General features: G+C 45.9%; 1 protein-coding gene across 1 annotated transcript; it reads right to left on the reverse strand.

Annotated features, from left to right (window-relative positions):
- Nucleotides 1-986: 986 nt before the first annotated feature.
- On the reverse strand, nt 987-20,126 carry LOC119168398 (peptidase M20 domain-containing protein 2). The gene is made up of 6 exons (XM_037419803.2): nt 19,895-20,126; nt 15,125-15,270; nt 12,990-13,139; nt 11,518-11,659; nt 4,848-5,090; nt 987-1,315 (listed from the first exon to the last, which is right to left on the reverse strand). Exons 1-6 carry the CDS (start codon nt 20,124-20,126, stop codon nt 987-989), a joined length of 1,242 nt encoding a protein of 413 aa, XP_037275700.2.
- Between the last annotated feature and the right edge of the window lie 460 nt (nt 20,127-20,586).

Here is a 20,586-nt window from a genome sequence, read left to right on the forward strand (position 1 = left end):
ACATCTTTCGCTTATTTAGTTTCTGGTGCATTTTATGTTCGTGTTATCAATACCAGTGACTCATAGTGCGTGATTAGCTGCCGTTTCACAGCAAAGATTATGCGGGAGTGCCTAAACTCAGTGGAAGACCGCCATCCTTTCTCCTCTCGTTTCGGCAGCGCCATCCACGTATTACGTTTTCTTAATTTTCAGGCTATCTTCCATGCGCTCGTGCGTTCGAGCACACATTTCTCACTATAGTATGCAGGCTGGCCATGAAGAAGAGCACGTGGCCTCAGGTTTAGGTGCAGTCACCATGTTGTGAAGCCCTCAGCCGGAAGGAATCTCAAGGGCTGCTGTACTGGTTATTCTAAAGCAGACCTTATGCAGTCCCTAAAAGCTTCAAAATGAATTGAAACAGCTCGCGCCTTTAAAGATTAAAATCAGAAGAAGATTCAGACACATTTAAGGCGTGGGTGTCCTTTTGCATCCGGTGGAAGGAGAAACAAATGAAAGAAATTGCCTCTGGTTTGAAAACCCCGCCCAAAGTTGTCAATCGTGCTTGACGCGATGCCGGGTTTCATCATATTCGATGAAACGCAGCGAGTTAAGGGGTGAATTCGACGTTTTCGCATTGTTGGCTCATCCACTTGGGGACGTCCCAAGAGCTCGAAAAGATCTCGAGTTTCGCCAAGCTTAGGCGATCCTACATAGCACCCCATTTCTTGATATTCACAGTGCCGAAACGTACCACTTGTACCCTGTAACGTTAGCCAGGTAGACGCTTATGCGATGACCTTTATATCGCGTGTTACTGTAGAAATGCGACTGCCCGTCGTGGATTGGGTTTTGTTTGACACCGATAGAACTTTTCGGTGTTCTCCTCGTGAAAGGCCGTGCCGCATTATCTCAAGAATGTACCACCAGCTATCCCCAAAACGTGTTTTGTTAAGGGGTGGATATTGTCAGCTCCAAGCCTGGCTATAAGGAACCGCGTGAAGTTTTATTCAGCGTGTCATTCTTTCTATCTGCGCATTCGATTGCAGCTGCAGATTATCAAATTCGGCCCGCGCTTTGCGCATCAGCTCAACGTCTGTCAGCAGGTCGAGCACGGTCAGTGCAAGCACTTTGGCCGTTCTCAAAGTGGCCGGCTGGGCTTCCTCGGATCCGGCCAAGGTTGCGAACTCGCGCGTGTGGTTGGATGGTCCCCGCAAATGGCCGGCGCCAATGGTGTACACGGCGTGCAATGTGGGCACGTGATGAGCCACGTTGCCACAGTCGGTGCAAGCGCCACTGACCGGCAGCTTTTTCACGTAGTCGTCGAGGAAGGACAACCCTGCGTGTTAAAAAGAGGAAGGCCATTACTTTTCCTGTTAGAAAGACTTCACTTGTATTAAATATTGGTAATGTTGCTGCTGTGTTCACCATGATACCATCCATGCAAGTTTTCTACTCTCTTTCATAGGATTTATTACGCGTTTACAGACTTTAGGACTCAAAGGTTCGTTTCTCTCTACACATTTTCCCTTCATTTATGTATGGCAAGGAATACTTGCAGTGCAGGCTTTTGTTCGAACGAGATGGCAATAGACCTTTTTTGTGTATTTTGTTTGTGCTACTCTTTTTAACCTCAGGCTAGGTCTGAAAGCCACCTTACCTTCCTGCCCTTCAATTTCGGCTGTTTTTCAGCCGTCGCTATATATATATATATATATATATATATATATATATATAGCCACGAAAGCGTAGTTCCATCGACATAGTGACAATCAGATATTAAACATACGCAATTTACCGCTAGCCGTAAGGTGGTTTCGTAGAAAAAATTGGCCCCGTATCTACATGTTACACTGTAAATTTTGTCGAAAGACGATAGTCTTGCCTCTGGAGAGAGGGAACAAAACGTTTACTTGATGTTCTGCGCAAGAAAATCGGTGTATGGTATTTTGGAGGCGCTGCGTTACAGTGCTTCGAGCGTGCAGCGGAGGCGAACGAGCGCATCAAGTCACGTCACACGTGAAACATAAGCGCTATCTGACAGTTATCTTGGAAAACAAAGCACGCGGCGTGCTCACTCGTCTCGGAGGTGTTAATAATTAGAACGCAAGGCGACGGGTAGGTGCCACCACCGTGCCGGCTTAGCAATGCATTGGAAACACCTGCCTTTTCGTGCTAGCGTTGTATTGTCAGCGCAGCGTGATGAACGCTCCTATCCTTAGAATTGCTTATGTGTGCCTTTTCTAGTTAAAAATACACACATACAGACTAGTGACGTTTTGTTGGTGCCTCAGATATGCGCAGTAATTGCTTTTTAATTGACAACCGCACAAGTATGAACACTGAATCTTGAGCGATATTGGTGGGCGCTGCTAATGGGGTCGGCCGTTTGGGGTATCGTTTGGTGACGTTTGATGTATCGTTTAAGAAGGTCAAACAGACAAATAGGGAGACATACATACATACATACATACATACATACATACATACATACGTACGTACGTACGTACGTACATACATACATACGTACGTACGTACGTACGTACGTACATACATACATACATACATACATACATACATACATACATACATACATACATACATACATACGTACGTACGTACGTACGTACGTACGTACGTACGTACATACATACATTCATACATACATACATACATACATACATACATACATACATACATACATACATACATACATACATACATACATACATACATACATACATACATACGTACATACATACATACATACATACGTACGTACGTACGTACGTACAGACAGACAAAATTTTTTTCCGTCGAAGGTTGCCAAGAAAGCCTTTAATAAAAGCGTCTTGTCAGCATTACCAGCTAGAAGGCGAGATGGCGCGAGAAGGGTGCCCGGCGTACATGCTCAAGCTCAGCACCTCGCACCCATAGACTTATACTTCCCTCTACAGTGCGTGGTCGTTTGTGTGCGCGCGCGCTTATCTCACGGTGGTGAAGAACGCTGCATGCATCTTGGACTCTCACCGGGACGATTGCTTTGTAGCTACGGTATGCAAGAAGGTCACTTCGCTCGCTAGAAAGTCCCCCATAGCGAAAAGAGCGCACTTTTGAAACACTGCGAAGTAACAACCATGAAAATTGTTAGTTCGCCCTGATCCAGTGTATACCTTTGCGTGTATATGTTTCGTGCGTACTTCGTGTTTGAGCAGCGCGTCGAGTGTTTAGCTGTGAACGTGAATAGTTCGCACTGACCTTGTGTGTTTTCTTTTGGCGTGTTCTTCGCGAGCAGCTCATTGCCCGTTTTGGTCTGGTGGCTGGTCGCGTGGAATCACAGTTTGTTGCTCTCACATACATTGCTTTGACCTTGAGCCATAACTGTGAATTTTTATGCCTTTCTAGTTTCCTTTCTCGTCAGCCAAAATACCCGTATATGTGTTTAGAAAAAGTGGTTAACGATTGAGAGTACTTGGTACTCTACTATGGAAAGGCATAAAGCCATCCCGTGTGCCTTGAAACAGCGCTCCGTGCACTACATTGTGGTAGGTTGCATGGTTATCGGTTAAAGTATATGACGTTACACTGATGTTTTAGATTCGTGCTCACGTTTCCTTCTTGTTTCTCTGAATTTCCATACGCGTATATGACGCTGCATTATAGCTCTGGTTATGTCCTCTGATAAAGACCAGTCACTTGACTTCTCAGCAGTATGTTTGCTTGAGCAATTTATGCCGTTAGATAGAAAAAGTTAGATAGAAAAAGAAATGAATGAATGCAAGGCGTAAAATAGAAACAGCAGGTAATAATGGTGAAATAAGTAGTCTGTTATTTCCTTCAAACCCTCCTGGTTCAGTGACTGCTGTTGGCTTATAAGCATAGGCATGCACAGGGTTCTCGTTCGGAGGGGGGGGGGCGTATAGGTTCATCGCTGTGCCCCCCCCCTTCATATTAAGTGAATGTATGGATCAGATTTTGCGCCTCTCCTCTTAGGTGACTAGGAAGGGAGGGGGCGACCACTCCCTCTGCCCTCCTTGTGCTGACTCATATGCTTATAATTTTAACGTTTTCTTTTCCCAAAGAAATACTTTCAAATAGTTCAAGTCTTTGCTTACGGTACAACAGCGATGTCGAACAGGGAAAGGCGTAGCGACACATCATTTTCTCACTTTATTGCAATATTTAGCTCTCCCTCTCCATAAAGTGTGTTGGGAATTCTGCTTGAATGCTTCAAAAATGCCTGGAAGTAAACCTCGGTGCCTTTGGAGGCGCTGAGAGCTTTTGGACACGGACGGACACCGAAAAACTAAGGTTGCGTAACATTTACAGCTTCAATGTAGAAAATAACCCAGTACCTTTACGGGCATTTGTCCGTCGTGTACTTCTCGACGATGCCGTCAAGTGGCACATGGGGTACAGAAGGAAGTTCAACAAAAAAACACCGCTAAGTTGCAGGTATTTACATGTAGCGTTTATAGACAGATGCTATGCAACTTGGAGATGAATGGTGACTGAGGTGATCTGCAGCCTAAATGCTTATCACAATTAGATGTACACTAATCTTGAGATTATTTTTCTTCAAGCTTTTCAGGTTCCGCAACATGCATGGGGAGTTGTATATTAATAATGCAAAATGTAATTTCTAAGGGCGATTAACCTGGCGAATTTTGTTTTAAGTGAACGCCTAGCTTGCGTAATTGATCGCCATCAACGTGGGTTCCACTAATAATGAAAGGAATGTATCTTGAAAGTATTCAAAGTTGAAGTGTTCACCCGCTACAGGCTGTTATTGTTAGGCACTTTTTACAAGGTGCACGTGCTCATAATACTTTTTCGCACGCATTTTCTATGTTCACTTCGCTTTACCTTACCGTGAGAGTGGCCGTGCTTTCGGTAGCACGCGGCGACTGCGGCGTTCTGGATGACGTCCATGTAAAACGGCTCCCTGCGAATGCCTACCGAGCAGCCTGTGGCCTCGGCTGCGCCCTTGAAGCAGGCTTCTACTCGGTCACGGAGAAGCAGCAGTTCCGCGTTAGAATCAGAGCGCACACAGAATTGAAGCTCCGTTTCCTCTGGAATGACGTTCGGGTACCTTCCGCCTTCTGTGATGACCCCTGCGTGAACAAAGATGAAAAAGAAAGTGCTAGCAGCCAGAGAACCCTCTACTTCAGAGTAATGTTATTGGATACAGATACTACGTAGTGTAACTCAGCAGTGCCTACTTCTCTTTCTGTTTTAATTACCCTGCTACGTTTCTATAACCCTCTTCTATTTTATCCACATCATCGAACCCTCGTGAAAAGCAGAGAAACACGGCAGTTTGTATACAGCTGCGACTTAAACCCGAGTACGAATCGTATCGCGTTAATACTTGGTGAGAAATAGACACAGCTGTCAAGACTACGAATTGCAGGATAAAGTTCGCAGCGCCACAAGTGGCTACACCCTGATTTGACTCTGGTTTTCGAAATTTGTTCCGAGCGCTCCCTGTTGTAACACGCTCATAACAGTTAGGCTGGTCGATACAAGTAGGTGGCATTATTGGATAATGCAAGGTTACTTATAGCCTATAGTCTAGTTTCAATCTTAGTTTCATTAGGTATGGCTATTTTTCAATTCTTCAGCTTAGATGGTGTAAGGAAAGGACACAAAAGTGCTGTGCTTAGGTACGATTTGTGGCTAAAAGGACTTGAAAGCGCCGAGGGACGCCAAACCGAAACTGAAGAAGACGAGCGGAGGGCAGGTGGCACGAAGGCGATAACAAGAAAGGAAAAAGAAGAGGAGAAGAAGAAGGAACGTGCGAAAGCGAGCTCGAGCGTGGAGGCCACGAAGGCAGACGAAGCAGTGCGCCGCTCGAGAGGACGAGTTCCTGGGAGCGTTCCTGAGCCGGACGTGGGACCCGTACGTGTCGGCCAGGTCGAGCTCCGGCGTGTTCGCTCGGGGTCGAATCCGCCGGCCGGTACAAGGTGCAAGGACGGGGCCTGCTGAACGGCTCCTGCCTGGGTGCAGTGGCCGGGAGCAGGTTCGTGGGCGAGGCCTACCGGGCGTGGTCCTCGTGAGCCGGGGCCTGACCCTGAACCTCTGGAGTTGCGACCCTGTTTGCTGGCCGCGACGTCTGACTAAACGGCGCTGCACACGGTAGCACATCCGTGTGCCGTCAGCCGTTCCAGCCGCTCCAGCCGTGCCACCTTTGCCCTCGCGCACGTCGACGAATGCATCATGTCGGTACGACGAGGACCCAAACTGTGAGGCAGCGTTTTTCCTCTTGCGAACTGAGAACTCTACGCGCTGGACTCGGAGTAAGCGTAGCCGCGAGCTCTCCGTATAATAGAGGTCTGACTCTCGTACAAGTTGCGTGACGCTTGGCGTGTAGGGTTGGACATATAGTTTTATTTTCACCTGCCACTTCGTTCTCTAGTGTACAATATAACGCTTCTTTTGTTCGCATCCATTGTTGATGTTAATCCTTTTTCGTCCGCTATCAACAAACACACTGACGAACGTCCTTAACCATCACAATTTCTGGCGTCCGCGACAGGACGAAGCTCTCGCCTCACATCTGAGAGCCTCACGTTGTTTGTGTGTGGCGGACGAGGATGGACGACAAGAGAAAGCTAGTTGAGCTAGGGAAGGAGATGGGGCTGAGTGGTGAGGCTCTGCTGGCATGGGTGAGCACGGAGGAAAAAGAAATGAGGGACCAGAGAGCGAAAGATCGAGAGGAGGCACGGCTAGCAGCACAGGTGGAGCATGAGCGTGAAATAGCTCGCATGGAGGCTGAAAGGCTCCAGCTCGAGGAGCGACGTCATGTCGCAGAAGCGCAGCGGCCGAGCACGAGTTCTGCGGACGATAGTATGGGTGGTGGTCAGAGTTTTCGCAGCCCACACAAAATGATTCCGCCCTACAATGAGAGTAGGGACGAACTGGATGCGTACATCCAGAGATTTGAGAGGGTTGCCATGAGCCAAGGCTGGCCAACCGACAAGTGGGCCCTGTCACTGAGCTTGTGTCTAACGGGTGAAGCCTTGACCGTGGTAGGACGGATGTCTGCAGAAGACTCTACGGACTACGCAAAGCTCGAGCAGACGCTCCTCCAGCGGTTCCGTTATACAGAGGAGGGATACCGCACGAAGTTTAGGGATGCCCGGCCCGAGAATACTGAGACAGGTCGACAGTTCGCGGGACGTCTCTGTGGATACTTCGACCATTGGCAGGAGCTGGCGAAGACTCCCAAAACATATGATGCACTGCGAGACAAGATGGTGTCCGAGCAATTCCTCAGGCGGTGTGACGAGAAGTTGGCTGTCTTCCTGAAGGAGCGAGGATGTCATAACCTGGACACGTTGGCAACGACGGCTGATCAATATTTCGAAGCTCAGGGAATTGTGAATCTCGCTAGAGGAAAAGACGAAAAAGGGAAACCGATGGCTACAGCTAAAGTTGACACTGTCAGCGAAAGCAAAGGAAAACCGCTTTGTTTTCTGTGCAACAAGCCGGGTCATCGAGCTTCCGATTGCTGGACAAAGTCTCGAGCGCCCAAGTCGACGTCGTGCTGGATCTGTAAGAAGTCAGGGCACAGATCCGATAGTTGTCCCTCAAACTCGGGAAAACGTAGAGAGGCATCATGTTCCGTCTTGGGATACCAGAAAGCGCAGCATGAGAAATCAATGGAAGATGCGCCTGACAATCAGGATGAGAAACATTGTCATGACATGTGTGATGGGACCCAAAGCAACGCAACTTGCGACAACGGGTCAAAACAAATGCCAACTGTAAAGGGCTATCTCGAAGGGAAGCGGGTTACCGTATTGCGGGATACCGGTTGCAATACAGTAGTGGTGAAACGATCGCTAGTTCCTGACTGCAACTTGACTGGCAACACCCGTACCGTTCGCTTATTGGACCGATCTGCAAAAGTCTTACCAGAAGCAGAGGTGTACATAGATTCTCCGTTTTTCAGAGGTCAGGTGCTTGCTGTTTGTATGGAGAATCCATTGTACGAAGTCGTGCTTGGCAACATTGCGGGTGTACTGTCAGCTGCCCGACCAGCCCCGAAGCAGCCAGCAGGACGTCCAAAACTAGCACAGATTCACCGTGATCCAGTATGCACTGAAGAAGAACCTGAAGATGCAACCTCATCAGATAGAAGACGACAAGATGACATGTCGGCAGCTGCAGGAAAAGAAAGGAAAAAGCCCAGTGAACTGATTGTTCCTCGGATCCAACCCCTGGATATCAGCCGGGAAGCGCTAAAGAATTTACAGCACGCGGATCCCACGCTGGAAACCTGCTTCACCGCATTGGGAAAGATCATATCTAAGAAGCCAGCAGTCACTGAGTTTGTGCTGGTACGCGACATTCTTTTCCGGCGCACTGCTTCGTCTGCCTTCGAGGCCTCCACGCTCGAGCTCGCTTTCGCACGTTCCTTCTTGGCCAGGGCACGAACGTCCTTAACCATCACAGATGGCTATTGGATGGAACATCGATTTGTCTTCATATAAGCTGCTTTGTTTTTGTGAAAGTGACATGGGTCCAATATTCTCCGCTAATTTAGTTGCAGCACGTCCAGCTTCGTGCTAGGTAGCATACCTGTCGGGTGTACGGACCTCTACGCAAGACTCATGGCTACAAACTGCATCGAAACGGCCAGGCGCAGCTCTTTTAATATAATCATTGTTGAGGATTAAACGTCTCAAACCACGTTATGGCTACGACAGATGCCGTAGTGGGGGGCTTCGGAAATTTCGCCCACCCGGGATTCATTAACGTGCACATAAATCTATAGGCACACGGGCCTCAAGCATTTTCGCCTCTGTCGAAAATTGGCTGCTGACCCACGACCGGCGCGTCAGCATCAATTGTGAAGCAGATTCACAACAGAGGAATCAATATCAAAGTTTGCAAGTTTAACTAAAGACAGTGAGCGGCTGACTACGTCAAAAGCCTTGCTCAGGTCACAGTAGGCTACGTCAACCTGTCCTCTCTGATAAATAGGTGAGGCTATTTGCGTCATGAAACTAGCAAGATTAGTGGCCGTTGAACCGCCAGAGAGGACGCCATGTTATTCCTGAATCCATGTGTTTTTTACGCTAACATACAATATGTTGCGAAGAGCTAGTTCAAAGATCTTCGATGTGGCACGCAGTATAGAGAAATCGAGTGATGATTAGAGACATCAGTTTTGCAGTCCGTTATGTAATAGAAAAACACGTGCTGGTTTCCACAACTGCGAAATATGGAGGCGTTTAGACAGCTAATAAATACTGCAATCAGTACTGGGGAAAATATGCTACCATAAGAAGTATATGACCCAGTTGGCGAAAGACATACCACCTGGGCACAGGATAAGGACTGTTTTAAGCGTCTAATTCACAGGCAAATGAGCATTTCCTCCTGATACAGACCACTACATGTGCTAATTGCCTTTTACTGCTGCCTTATCTGAGTCCTTGATTCTGAGGCCTTATGAACGCATAAAAATGAGTGGCGGAACAGTCAGCAACAACATTCACTTCGACGCCGTCAGAGTACAGTATACCTTGAAGGGCTCCCCCCTTTTGCTTGACCGTTTGCGTACATACTTCCAAAACTCAGCTGGTCTGACAGAAACGTTTTTTTTTTCAATAATGCTATATATTAACTGTGGTCCTGTTTATATAGGTATTTGGGAGTGGTCCTGTTTATAGAGGAATTTGGGGAAAGTTGGGAAAAAACCTGAACTCTTCCTTCCACTTGCTTGATGGATAACATTTGGCCTTCTCGTGTGCGCGATTTTTGCGCTTCAGTGCACTTATAAATTTCTGGGAAAACCAGTGAGGACAGGTATATATTACGAGAGAAACTTATGCATGCTACTTAGCACAAGCTCTGCAAACTACTTAACTTGTTCATCAACATTTGGTTTGTCAGTAACTGCTGACAAGTAGTGATAAAAGCCCGTGTAAACACCTCTATTGAAAGCCAATCTTGGAGATAGGTTAAAATGACTATACTGTAGCTCGTTGTTTCGGTACATAGAGATAATCTAGTATTAAGTGGCGGGTGGAATTTGTCAGGTCGAACAAGTGAAATGCCGGAGCGCGCAACTTCAACGGGTTGATCGTTTGACAGACAGAAGTCCAACACATGGTCTCTGCCACTCACAGCTGTTTTATGTTGCAGTAGGGAACTGAACGCCCAAGACACGAGAGCAAGCTGTACTTTTTCTCAATGAAGTGTTTATAATAAGAAAATGTAAGCGTGCTCCAGTCAATTTCAGGAGCATTGAAGTCACCAAGAATAATAGTTTTGTGTCCACCAAGAGACGGTGTCACATGTTCAATGAAAAAGATGACATCATGAAACACGGCACGAGAAAAGCTTGGCGGTAAACAGAAACACTCATTCGACAATATTTCCTGGCGCTCAAGGCTGATTTCTAACCAGACCGATTTTCCCAAAGCTCCCCGGTGTGTTTGTTCAATGGATTTCAGTGAACTTTCAATGGCAACCAGCAGGCCACCACATTTCTGTTTCGTTGCTTTCAAAATCTCGGTCACTGTGGAAGGCGGTGAAGTTTGTGGTAAAAAGTGGATAACAGATTTCAGGGCCCAACCAAGTTTCAGAAATAGCAACTGTAAGAAACGAAGAAAGGACGTTAGCGAAAAACTCGTTTGTCTTCGTATGCAGACTACGAGAATTCTGGTAGAATATGTTTACGTTACATATGGCACTCTACGCTAGATTTACGTGATCACTTCTTTAGCTGGTAATTTATTAGCAACAGTACTATCTCACGAACCACTGCGGTGCAACGCCTGCTATCCTGTTCGTACACTCTTCATCACGCCTGCGTTGTGAGTCGTGCACAACAAAAACTAAATTGGGTTTTCTATTTTAGTGCTTCGTTTGCGGGCGAAAGTGGTAAACACTATTACCCGGCTCCATGAAAGTATCGCTTTCAGCTAAAAGTGTTGGTGCAGCGTCCTTGGTTTTTTTTCGTCGACGGTAGCAATATTCTACAGCACAAAATCACAGCATTTCCAAGGAGTGAATAATGATGAGTGGGGTGAAGCGTCCGTCAGCCCGTCCATGCTTCCGTCCGTTCATTCGTTCTTGCTTCCGTCCGTCCGCACGACCATCCGTGCGTCCATTCATGCGTCCGTCCATCCGTCTGTCTGTGCGTCCGTCCGTAAGTTTGTCCATCCGTTCGTGCGTCCATTCGTCCGTACGTTCGCGCGTTTGTCCATCCATTCGTCCGTCTGCTAGTTTGTCTGTTCATTCGTCCGTGCGTTCATCTAGTGAACACTCCAAGTACCGCCATCTCCCATCTCGCATCCCCTGTGGTACATATCCACTCTAGAGCGGGTATGTGTCATTGGTAGCTACCTACTACTACTAGTACTACTACTACATACATCAGAGGATGGACAGACCCACGCCTTGAAGAGCTTCGCGCTTAAATGAAAATTAAAAAAAAAACAGTCGTAAGAACTATAAAAAGGAAAACGACACCGGCATGTAATATCCCAGTTGCGCTGAACGAAATAACACCAGAACTCATACCATGAATCCACGATGAGGGCTTGCACTGCTGACGGAGAAGACCGATATTGACGAAAGACGATATTGCAGCATCCAGGGCGTTCACACCTTCCCATGGGTAGGCTGCCGCGTGGGCAGGCTTGCCCTTGAAACGCACTTCAAGCTGCAAGGCGGTGAACGTCATCTATGGTTAGATCAACACTGCACGAGTTGTTTACTGTTCAAAAGGGTACATCTTGGGCCAGCCAGTGTTCTATATATGAACAGACGTGCAGTGCACATGGAAGCAAGCAGTTGTGAACATCATTACGCTCTGTCCCATGTTTCGCTACAGCGCTCATGTAGGCACGATCTGACCGTGCTTAAATGCATACTACCAAGCGTTTTGATTGAAGGGCCGTCGACGCCCATCTCGCAGTGGAAATCACATGAATACTACAACTGTTTCGTAGCCTTTTTAGGGCCTTCCCCATTGGTAGCCCGAATTGTATGGGCGATTTAGAGGGGAAATTTACGGCGCAGAGAATTCGAAAAAAAAATTCGACAGATCCCACGTACCTGGGAATCAACTTCATGCGAAGCATGCGGACGCGAGGTGACCGTGTTGGAATTTTCGTATTGCGTGACACGTCAAGAAATGAGGCTATATAAATGTGCAAATGTTGCACGCAAGGACATATGTTGAAGAGTTGCAGCTGTTTATATAACCAGTTGTTTGCACTTACGCAACGATGCCAACTGGAAAATGCGTATTAGTGACACCATAAGCTCATATTAAATGCTAATGCTCGCGAAGATGCTGGCCCTAGACACTAATACATGAATCAACTTCAGCGCACGGCAACTAACCACAATTGGCGTTAACCACGGCTGTACCAAAAGAGTGCATATGTAATGTTTATAAAATTGGGTAGGCAGCACTGCAACCACTATTCACGTTTCACAATAATTAGGGTCTAATTGAAAAAAAGATCTGAGACTAGGCGTAGTAGCTCTGTAGTAAAATGCTTGATTGTCACGAAGAATGTTTAGGTGCGTTTGCTGCGGGGACCGTAACATTTATTAATTGCACTCGTCGGGTCAACGCTACCGATGTCGGGTGTTTCTTAACGCTCACGCATTAAGAAACACCCGACATCGTATTCCCGACATATGTGTTCTCGTCGATCATTGGTAGATACTAAGTGTCAATCACCCGTGGAACATACCCGCATACCAGCGGCACATGGTATGTGCCGCTCATCAGCTATACAGAAAAAATGTATTACATATGGATGCTTTTTCCTAGCTGTTGGAAGTTCTCAATGAATAATCTACACCTTTTTGCCTCTTTTTTTTTCCACTCATAAGAAGTGGCGCTGCATTCCACCCCAGACGAAATCGCGCCGCTTGGCAACCCTAAAATTAAACACCACGCTGTCGAATCTCTGGCGAGGAAAACAAAATCACATGCTGCTTCTATATACTTGGCCTAATTGCACGCTTAAGCTCACCGCTTGCGACGCTGAGAAAAGAGGCGTTACGATATCGGCGGGAGACGGGTGCGCCATTATGGCCACTTCGATGCCCTCGAGTGCACCATGGTCAATGAGCAGCTGCTTGCCGGCTTTGCCCTCTTCACCTGGAGTGCCTAGGACCACCAGCTGCGGAGAGGACAGAGGAAAGACGAATTGTTGGCGGGAAATGAACAGAAATTAAGACAACAAGAATGTTTCACTGTACAGTTTCCGCTAACACCCAGTCATGGAATAACGTAGATACAGAAAAAACCACAGGGTTCATCACGCATTCACCTAAGACAACTCGAAGGTGAAAGCCTCCTATTTAGCAGTCGATATATTGGGCTTCTCTGGCAAGAATTATGTATATATCGAAAGTGTCTGAACAGCCTCCACTTTTGAACGCGTTGAAAGCTTGCTGCAGCTCTCCTGCTTTCGAAATGCCTCCGCAACCCATTACTGTTTGTAAAAGTGATGATGCCATGCAATTACTTCATGTGACGTCATAATGATATTATAAATTTTGCCTTTCATTGAGGGGATGACGGCATCATATTACCACTCATGCTGTCGCCGGTGCTGAATTTTCACGTTCAGTTAAGTTCAGCAAGAATTCTAAAATCATGAATTGTGGATTGCCACACTCCTTCGAAATGAAGGTAGAAACAGCTGCATCTTGCCTACGGTACTTACCTACGGAGCAGAAACCTGAAGGCTCACAAAGAGGGTTCAGCTTAAGTTGAAGACTACGCAGCGAGCGATGGAAAGGAAAATGATAGGTGTATTCTTAAGAGACTAGAAGACTGGGACAGAGAACAAGCTAGGGTTAAGGATATCTTAGCTGCAATCAACAATAAGAAATGGACATGGGCGGGGCACGTAGCACGTAGGCAGGACAACCTCTGGTCATGAAAGGTAAATGACTCGATTCTCAGAGAAGGCAAACGCACAAAGGGGAGACGGGAAGTTGGGCGGGCAGATGAGATTAGTAACCTTGCGGGTATAAAGTGGCAGCAGCAAGCACAGAATGACTGGCGGGACATGGGAGATGCCTTTGTCTTGCAGTAGACATAGTCAGACTGATGATGATGAAAGCAACCAAGGCGTTCGCATTCATAAAGAAATTAAACGTTTGATTATCTTCAATATTCGCTTGGAGGGGATAACAAAACCTACAGCTGCGTAGAAGCAGTTCAAGTGGATTATTGCCGAGTGCCCGTCGGGGTAGATTAGGGTTCAGCGAGAACTTTAGACGGAGCGCCAGTTTTTACGAAGTCTACTCAGTGGGAACCAGAGGCAATAAATTGGGAGGGGGGGGGGTGTTTAAAGAGAAAGAAAAATAAGACTTATACTCTAGAAACGTGGAATAGACATCCCACTTATTTTCTGCACGCATGCGGCAGTGTTCCGTTATACAAACATTGGTTACAAGTTGAAACCCAATTTGAGGTCGAAAAAGCAACGTTGGCCTTCAGGACGTGACTAGGAGAGGAGAGGTGTTCTGGCGCCGTGCCAGGAACCACATAACACTGCCTGGCGGACCACATGTTACCCGCGGGCCATGCGTTGCGCACACGTAGCGCATTAATATTGCTCATTTTTTGCACAAAATTACGTACGAGCATCGGAAAACTTACTGCTAAAGTTTGTTTTGATTAGAGCGACGGCACACGAAACTCTCTGACAAACTGAACAAGGGGTCGGCTGGCAACGGCGTTACACGGCCGATCCTTAATACGTGGGGCAACAACCGGTGAGATCGGTACACACCCCAATTACTGGGTAGAACTGTAGTGAAGAATAACCTTATTTTTTTCATTTAAAATAATAGCGGCCGTGTCAAACTAATTTTTTGCATCTTTGTTTTTATTCTATTATTACTTGTCAACTTGTAGCACTTGTTGCCTACTTCAGTGAGAAACAAATTGACATCGTAGAGCGTCAAAAAATGCCACTGGAAGAAGCCTATGTAAACATTGCATAAATAAATAAACGAATGAGAAGAAAATAGCCTTTGAAGCACGCCTTGCTAATCCTGCTAGCATTAGCACTGCCGTAACTGGTCACTATGGGTGATAGTCGTAATGCGGTGACTATGGTCCACACGATGTGTATTAGTGGAAATCCACCTTTCCACGAAAGTCCTTGGATGTCTGCATCACCTCCTGCACGGCGAGAGCGGCGCCGACTGACGCCTCGGCGATGAGGTTGTGCCCGCAGCCGTGACCGATTTCTGGGAGGGCGTCGTACTCGCAGAGCAGAGCTACGCACGGCCCTGTAAAACGTTTGAAACGCAGCAGATATGCGAATAGTCAGATGATTCGACTTGGAAGAAATTAATCTGTTCACGAGAAAGCGATTAGACTTTGAGGCTTCGGCAAATGGGAGGGTCTTGTTGCAGTGTATTAGTCAGAAAACACAAGCGTTTTTCGTTGAATATATATTCAAAACCGTAATTGGTATGAACCTGCCCTCAAACGAGTTCTGGTGCAAATTTATTTTTTCGACACGAACGTGTTTTCTGCTGCTGTCAATCAAGAACTCACAGGTATCACTCACGGAAAGAGGTCTCCAACATTACACAGTAGCTGCGTGACATAGCTCCATTCATTTGCTGTTTAATGTATCGGTCTCTCAATTCCCTACTGCTTCCACATCCTCTTTCCTGAATCATGTCCGGCTTCCACTTTACTGCATAAAGAAGTATACCTAAAGAGTACCCCTTAAAGGGGTCGTGAAGCGCTCGCTCTAAAGCGACAATGCGAACACACCGGCATCCACACGCACTAACTAGGTGACGTCATCATAAGTATTTCTTCGCCTATTGAGGAACGAGGAACTTCTTGGTACTTGCGTGCGTGCATCTGGGACACTCGTCAGTGTCTTAGTCATACACAATCAGCGCTAACTTGAACTGTGACGTCATATTAAGCAACGTCCTTGTGGGACGCGGATCGCGCATGGCAGACGCCGCTGAGCACCTCTTGCGCGTGCTCGATATGCCATAAAGTTCCGCGTTCCTCGATAGGCAAAGCTTCTATGCAGGTCCACTCGGGCTGATGATACAATTAGTGCATGCGGCTGCCGATGGTGCCGCATTGTCGTTGTAAAGCGACCGTTTCACGACCCCTTTAAAGAAGCCTGATCAAGAATGATTGCCGGAATGATGGACATAGTGTGCATCTTTCCCGGTTACCTAAAGAAAGAGCCACAGGCCCAACAAGATGCGCTGCTTCCCATGCGTCGCAAAATTAGGCGATTGTCGAAGCTGCGAAGGATATTCTATCAATTGAGATTACAAAAAGGGGGCGCTCGGTACAATGCCAATATATGTGCAAGCGGATATCTACTTTTTTTAAAGAAAGAGGTGTCTCGCTTAGATTGAACGGTCTTCTTCCAGAAACAGAGATGACGCAATGCCCATATAATCTAACACTGAGAACTCTCTGGCTCTCGCATGATGCTACAGATACAGGTGCAGCATATATGCTTATGCCAAGAAAACGCAAAGGTGCTCGTTCAATTGAATCTATATGCACGTGCCATGACCACCGTGTAGTAAAAACTTTCCCGTGGGGACCTACCGAATGGCATCAAGTATTCGTGCCATTTCTATATTTTTCGTATTATAGTAGCAGCGCTGAATAATTTGCTTTTCGTAAAAAAGCGGCTATAACTCGTTGCTTCGTTTTCCTGATTCTGCGCTTGCATATGAATACAATACATTGTGGCATTGCTGAAACTCAGCTCTGCGAGCCACACGAAGCTTAGCTGATTAGTTTTGGATCTCTGTGAGAACAGTTCATTTGGTCGTACTTGAGATAGATGGGTTTGTTTGAAGACGTTCAAGAAGCAACCATATCTTTGTATGCGGTCGTATTTTTCTTTCATTCACCTCACCTCGTTTGCCTACACACTTCACTTCAAGGAGCCATGCAACACTTTATAGTAGCCATAGAATGGGTTAATTCAATTAAAATATTGCCACACAAATAGACCGCTGCAAAAAGCTTTAGAATATGTCCAGTAAGAGCGGAGTTACAAAAATTTCTCACACGCTCCAAATGCATTCTCTCTTCTCTCGTCCAGGAAAGCACTGGAAGCTAAGGAGTAAGAGATAGCACGAGAAAAAAAAAACTAATCCATGCATGACTGGTGAACTTGAGCACTTTCTCTCTCTCTCTCTCTCTCTCTCTCTCTCTCTCTCTCTCTCTCTCTATATATATATATATATATATATATATATATATATATATATATATATATATATATATATATATATATATATATATATATTTATATATATATATATATATATATATATATATATATATATATATATATATATATATATATATATATATATATATATATATATATATATATATATATATATATATATATAGTCAAGTAGATCCTCCATGAGCGGTTACAACGTGGTTTATTTCGACGTTTCGGCCTAGAGTCTGGCCTTCATCAGAAATCCTGATGAAGGCCAGACTCTAGGCCGAAACGTCGAAATAAACCACGTTGGGACCGCTCACGGAGGATCTACTTAACTATATGCAACGCTACGGCCACTCAACCACCATGCCTGCCTATATATATATATATATATATATATATATATATATATATATATATATATATATATATATATATATATATATATATATATATATATATATATATATGACAAAGCAGGCGTTGAAATAAAGAAGAACTGGAACTGGACAGGGGTAGGCCGGTGACGTAGCACGTGGGCAGGATAGCCGCTGGTCATTAAGGGTAACTGATCGGATTATCAGAGAAGCAAACACATGAAGGGGAGACAGAAACTTAGGTGGACCGATGGGATTAACCCGTTGACAAATATTACATGACAGCAAAATGCACAAGACTGGGTTGCTTGTTGCTTGACACAGATCACGCGAGAGGCCTATGCCCTGCAGTGGTCGTGAGCAGGCTGATGATATATATATATATATATATATATATATATATATATATATATATATATATATATATATATATATATATATATATATATATACTTGCTTGTTTTCAAACACGCTAATTTTCGCGACCTCCCATGGCGGCCCCGCAGCAATGACCTAGTGTGCCATGCGCTAATTCACCAATTGCGGATAAACTGGCGGTTAAGAGGGATGTTTGAGCTTGTATGGTCATTTCTCGACACAAGAGAAAGCAATTTTCTAGCTGGATTTCAGAACTCATTCCAGGCCGCATTTCACGCTCTAATAGTTGGCTCGCGTGAACGCGGGAGCTCTGGCTACCGATGGGCAGCGTCTCCTGACCACGACGAAAAAGGGTTGTGGGGCCCCTTTCACGCTCAGTAGCAGAAATTTGCTCAATGCGAAAGTTTACGGAACCGTTATGTTAGGCGCGTCACGGAGGAAGAGTGGTTAGGTATGGTGCTCAGCGGCTGACTCGAAGGTAGCGGTTTCATTCCCGGCAGAATGCTTTGAAACACAAAGGGAGAACGTTTTAGGGGCGAAACTCCTTATAGCGGCACCCGTTCGTCCCCCGTAGTATGTAACAAGTATAACATTTTGACCTCCAAGGTGGTGCCGGTGAGAGACTTCTTCTGTGCGTTGTTGAACAATAAAAAATAGTGCTCAATGTACATGTAAATGGCTGTTAATGGGGAATGAGAGACAGGAGCATTCGGCTTTTAGTTAACGCGCAGGCTGCGATCACCATTAGCAGCCATTGGCATGTACATTGAGCACTATCTGACAAGAAAGGGTTGCTACGTTATACTCGCTGGGTGTAACCTCCTTAGCTTTAGAAAAGTTTAGCGAGCGTTGAGCCGCAGTGCCATGAATACAATGAACTTGTATATACCATGAATGAACTCGAGGTGGTTAAAAATGGGAAGTAGATACGAAGCGCAAGTGGTAAGAAAGTAAAAGCCGAATTCTCCGCCTCTCATTTCCCATTAGCAGCCATTGGCATGTACATTGAGCACTATCTTACTGAAAAAGTTTGCTACGTCATACTCGCTGGGCGTAACCTCCTTGGTTTTCGAAAGGTTTAGCGAGCGTTCGGTCGCAGTGCCATGAATACAGTGAACGAGTATATACCATGAACTCGAGGTGGTTAAAGGTGGGAAGTGGACCCGAAGCGCAAGCCGTAAGAAAGTGTACGTGTGCCACCTCTCGTTTAGTCCTTGGAATGTCCGCTGGATGGCGGTGCTTCTATATGGGGAATATATGATGAAAAGATGCGAGATGGTGGTACTTGGAGTGTTGAATAGATGGACGAACGGACACATAGACAGATGCATGGATGGACGCATGAACGGACGCAGGGGCGGCTGCATGGACGAACGCAGGGACGGACGCACGAACAGATGCACGCACGGACGGGCTGATGGACGCATGGACGGTCACGCTGACGGACGCATGGACGGACGGAAGCAAGAACGAATGGACGGACGAATTCTTCGCCCCACTCTCCATCATTCACTCCGTGGATATGCTGCCATTTTTTTAAAGAGGTGCATGGGACTTGTGTGTTTAGTAAAGTGGTTAACAATTTAGAGTGCTTAGTACTCTACTATGGGAGAGCTGAATGCCGTCCCAAGAATATAAGGCTTGATGTGTGCTTGGAAAAAGTGTTTAACGATTTCGAGTACGTTGTACTCAGCTATGGGAGAGCAGTTACTTTGAAACATTAAATACAGTGCAAGAACAAAACTCGGGAGAAAGCTCGTCACACAAACGCTAATTGCATTCTTCCGGTTCTCTTTGTGACTCCAGTTCTTTCACTGGTTTTTCTTGGACGTGAATGGACATGAGGCAAAACAAAACTAACATCTCCTATTTATGTGTCATTCAATCACACAGTGATTAAATCCGTTAATCTGAACTCACCATTTGATCCCGCTGGAGCGTCGAATTCCGCCCTGAAGGCAGTCTGCAAGCAGTACTGCCGCTGTACAGAAAAGCCTTTCCGTTCGAGAAACTCGCACAGTTTGTCGTGAGCCAAGACTTCTTCCAATGCCAACTCGGGGTTCTCGAACAAGAAACGACTCAGCTCCCAGAGTTCTTTCGAATGGTCCTCCACCACATTGTTCACTGTGGGCGCGAAATCGGCGGCAGACATGCCTATTTAGATGTCCAAGAATAGGCAAGACAGACTGGCCAAGTCTGAATTTCAGTTTTCTGAACCTACGGTTTGATATCCCTTACGACCGCACGCTATTAGATGCACTATATTAGTGATTTGGGCACTTAAGTTGTACAGAGCTTTCTGTAGTCTATTTTAGTTTGCCCTTGAGTCTGACTGATTTTATAAGGAACAAAGAAAAAGGTACTTTGTGCCCATGATTTCTACAACTTCCTCTCTCTTTGTGCACGTCAGTTTCCGGGCACAAGCAATGGATATAATGTCGATCGTGCCAGATCACACAAAATAAAACAAAGATTTAACTCGAATCCTGAATGCACAGCTGTTCTCCGATGACAAGTCCCCAGTGCCAGTGCTGCACTGACAGGCGAAATTTACTATAAATCGCTGTAAACAGGATGAGATCCCAATTATTTCGCGCACGTCGGAACAGACC

This window comes from Rhipicephalus microplus, chromosome 6 (assembly GCF_043290135.1).
Source record: "Rhipicephalus microplus isolate Deutch F79 chromosome 6, USDA_Rmic, whole genome shotgun sequence".
NCBI classification, from domain to species: Eukaryota; Metazoa; Arthropoda; class Arachnida; order Ixodida; family Ixodidae; genus Rhipicephalus; species Rhipicephalus microplus.

What these genes read in the sequence shown, in the direction of transcription:
- LOC119168398 (XM_037419803.2), bottom strand. Translation starts at nt 20,126, where the DNA reads ATGTCTGCCGCCGATTTCGCGCCCACAGTGAACAATGTGGTGGAGGAC. An exon ending in CCAAGGACTTTCGTGGAAAG is followed by an intron (nt 13,140 to 15,124) that starts GTGGATTTCCAC and finishes TCCTCTCCGCAG; the next exon opens with CTGGTGGTCCTAGGCACTCC. An exon ending in GCCCTCATCGTGGATTCATG is followed by an intron (nt 5,091 to 11,517) that starts GTATGAGTTCTG and finishes TTGTTCACGCAG; the next exon opens with GGGTCATCACAGAAGGCGGA.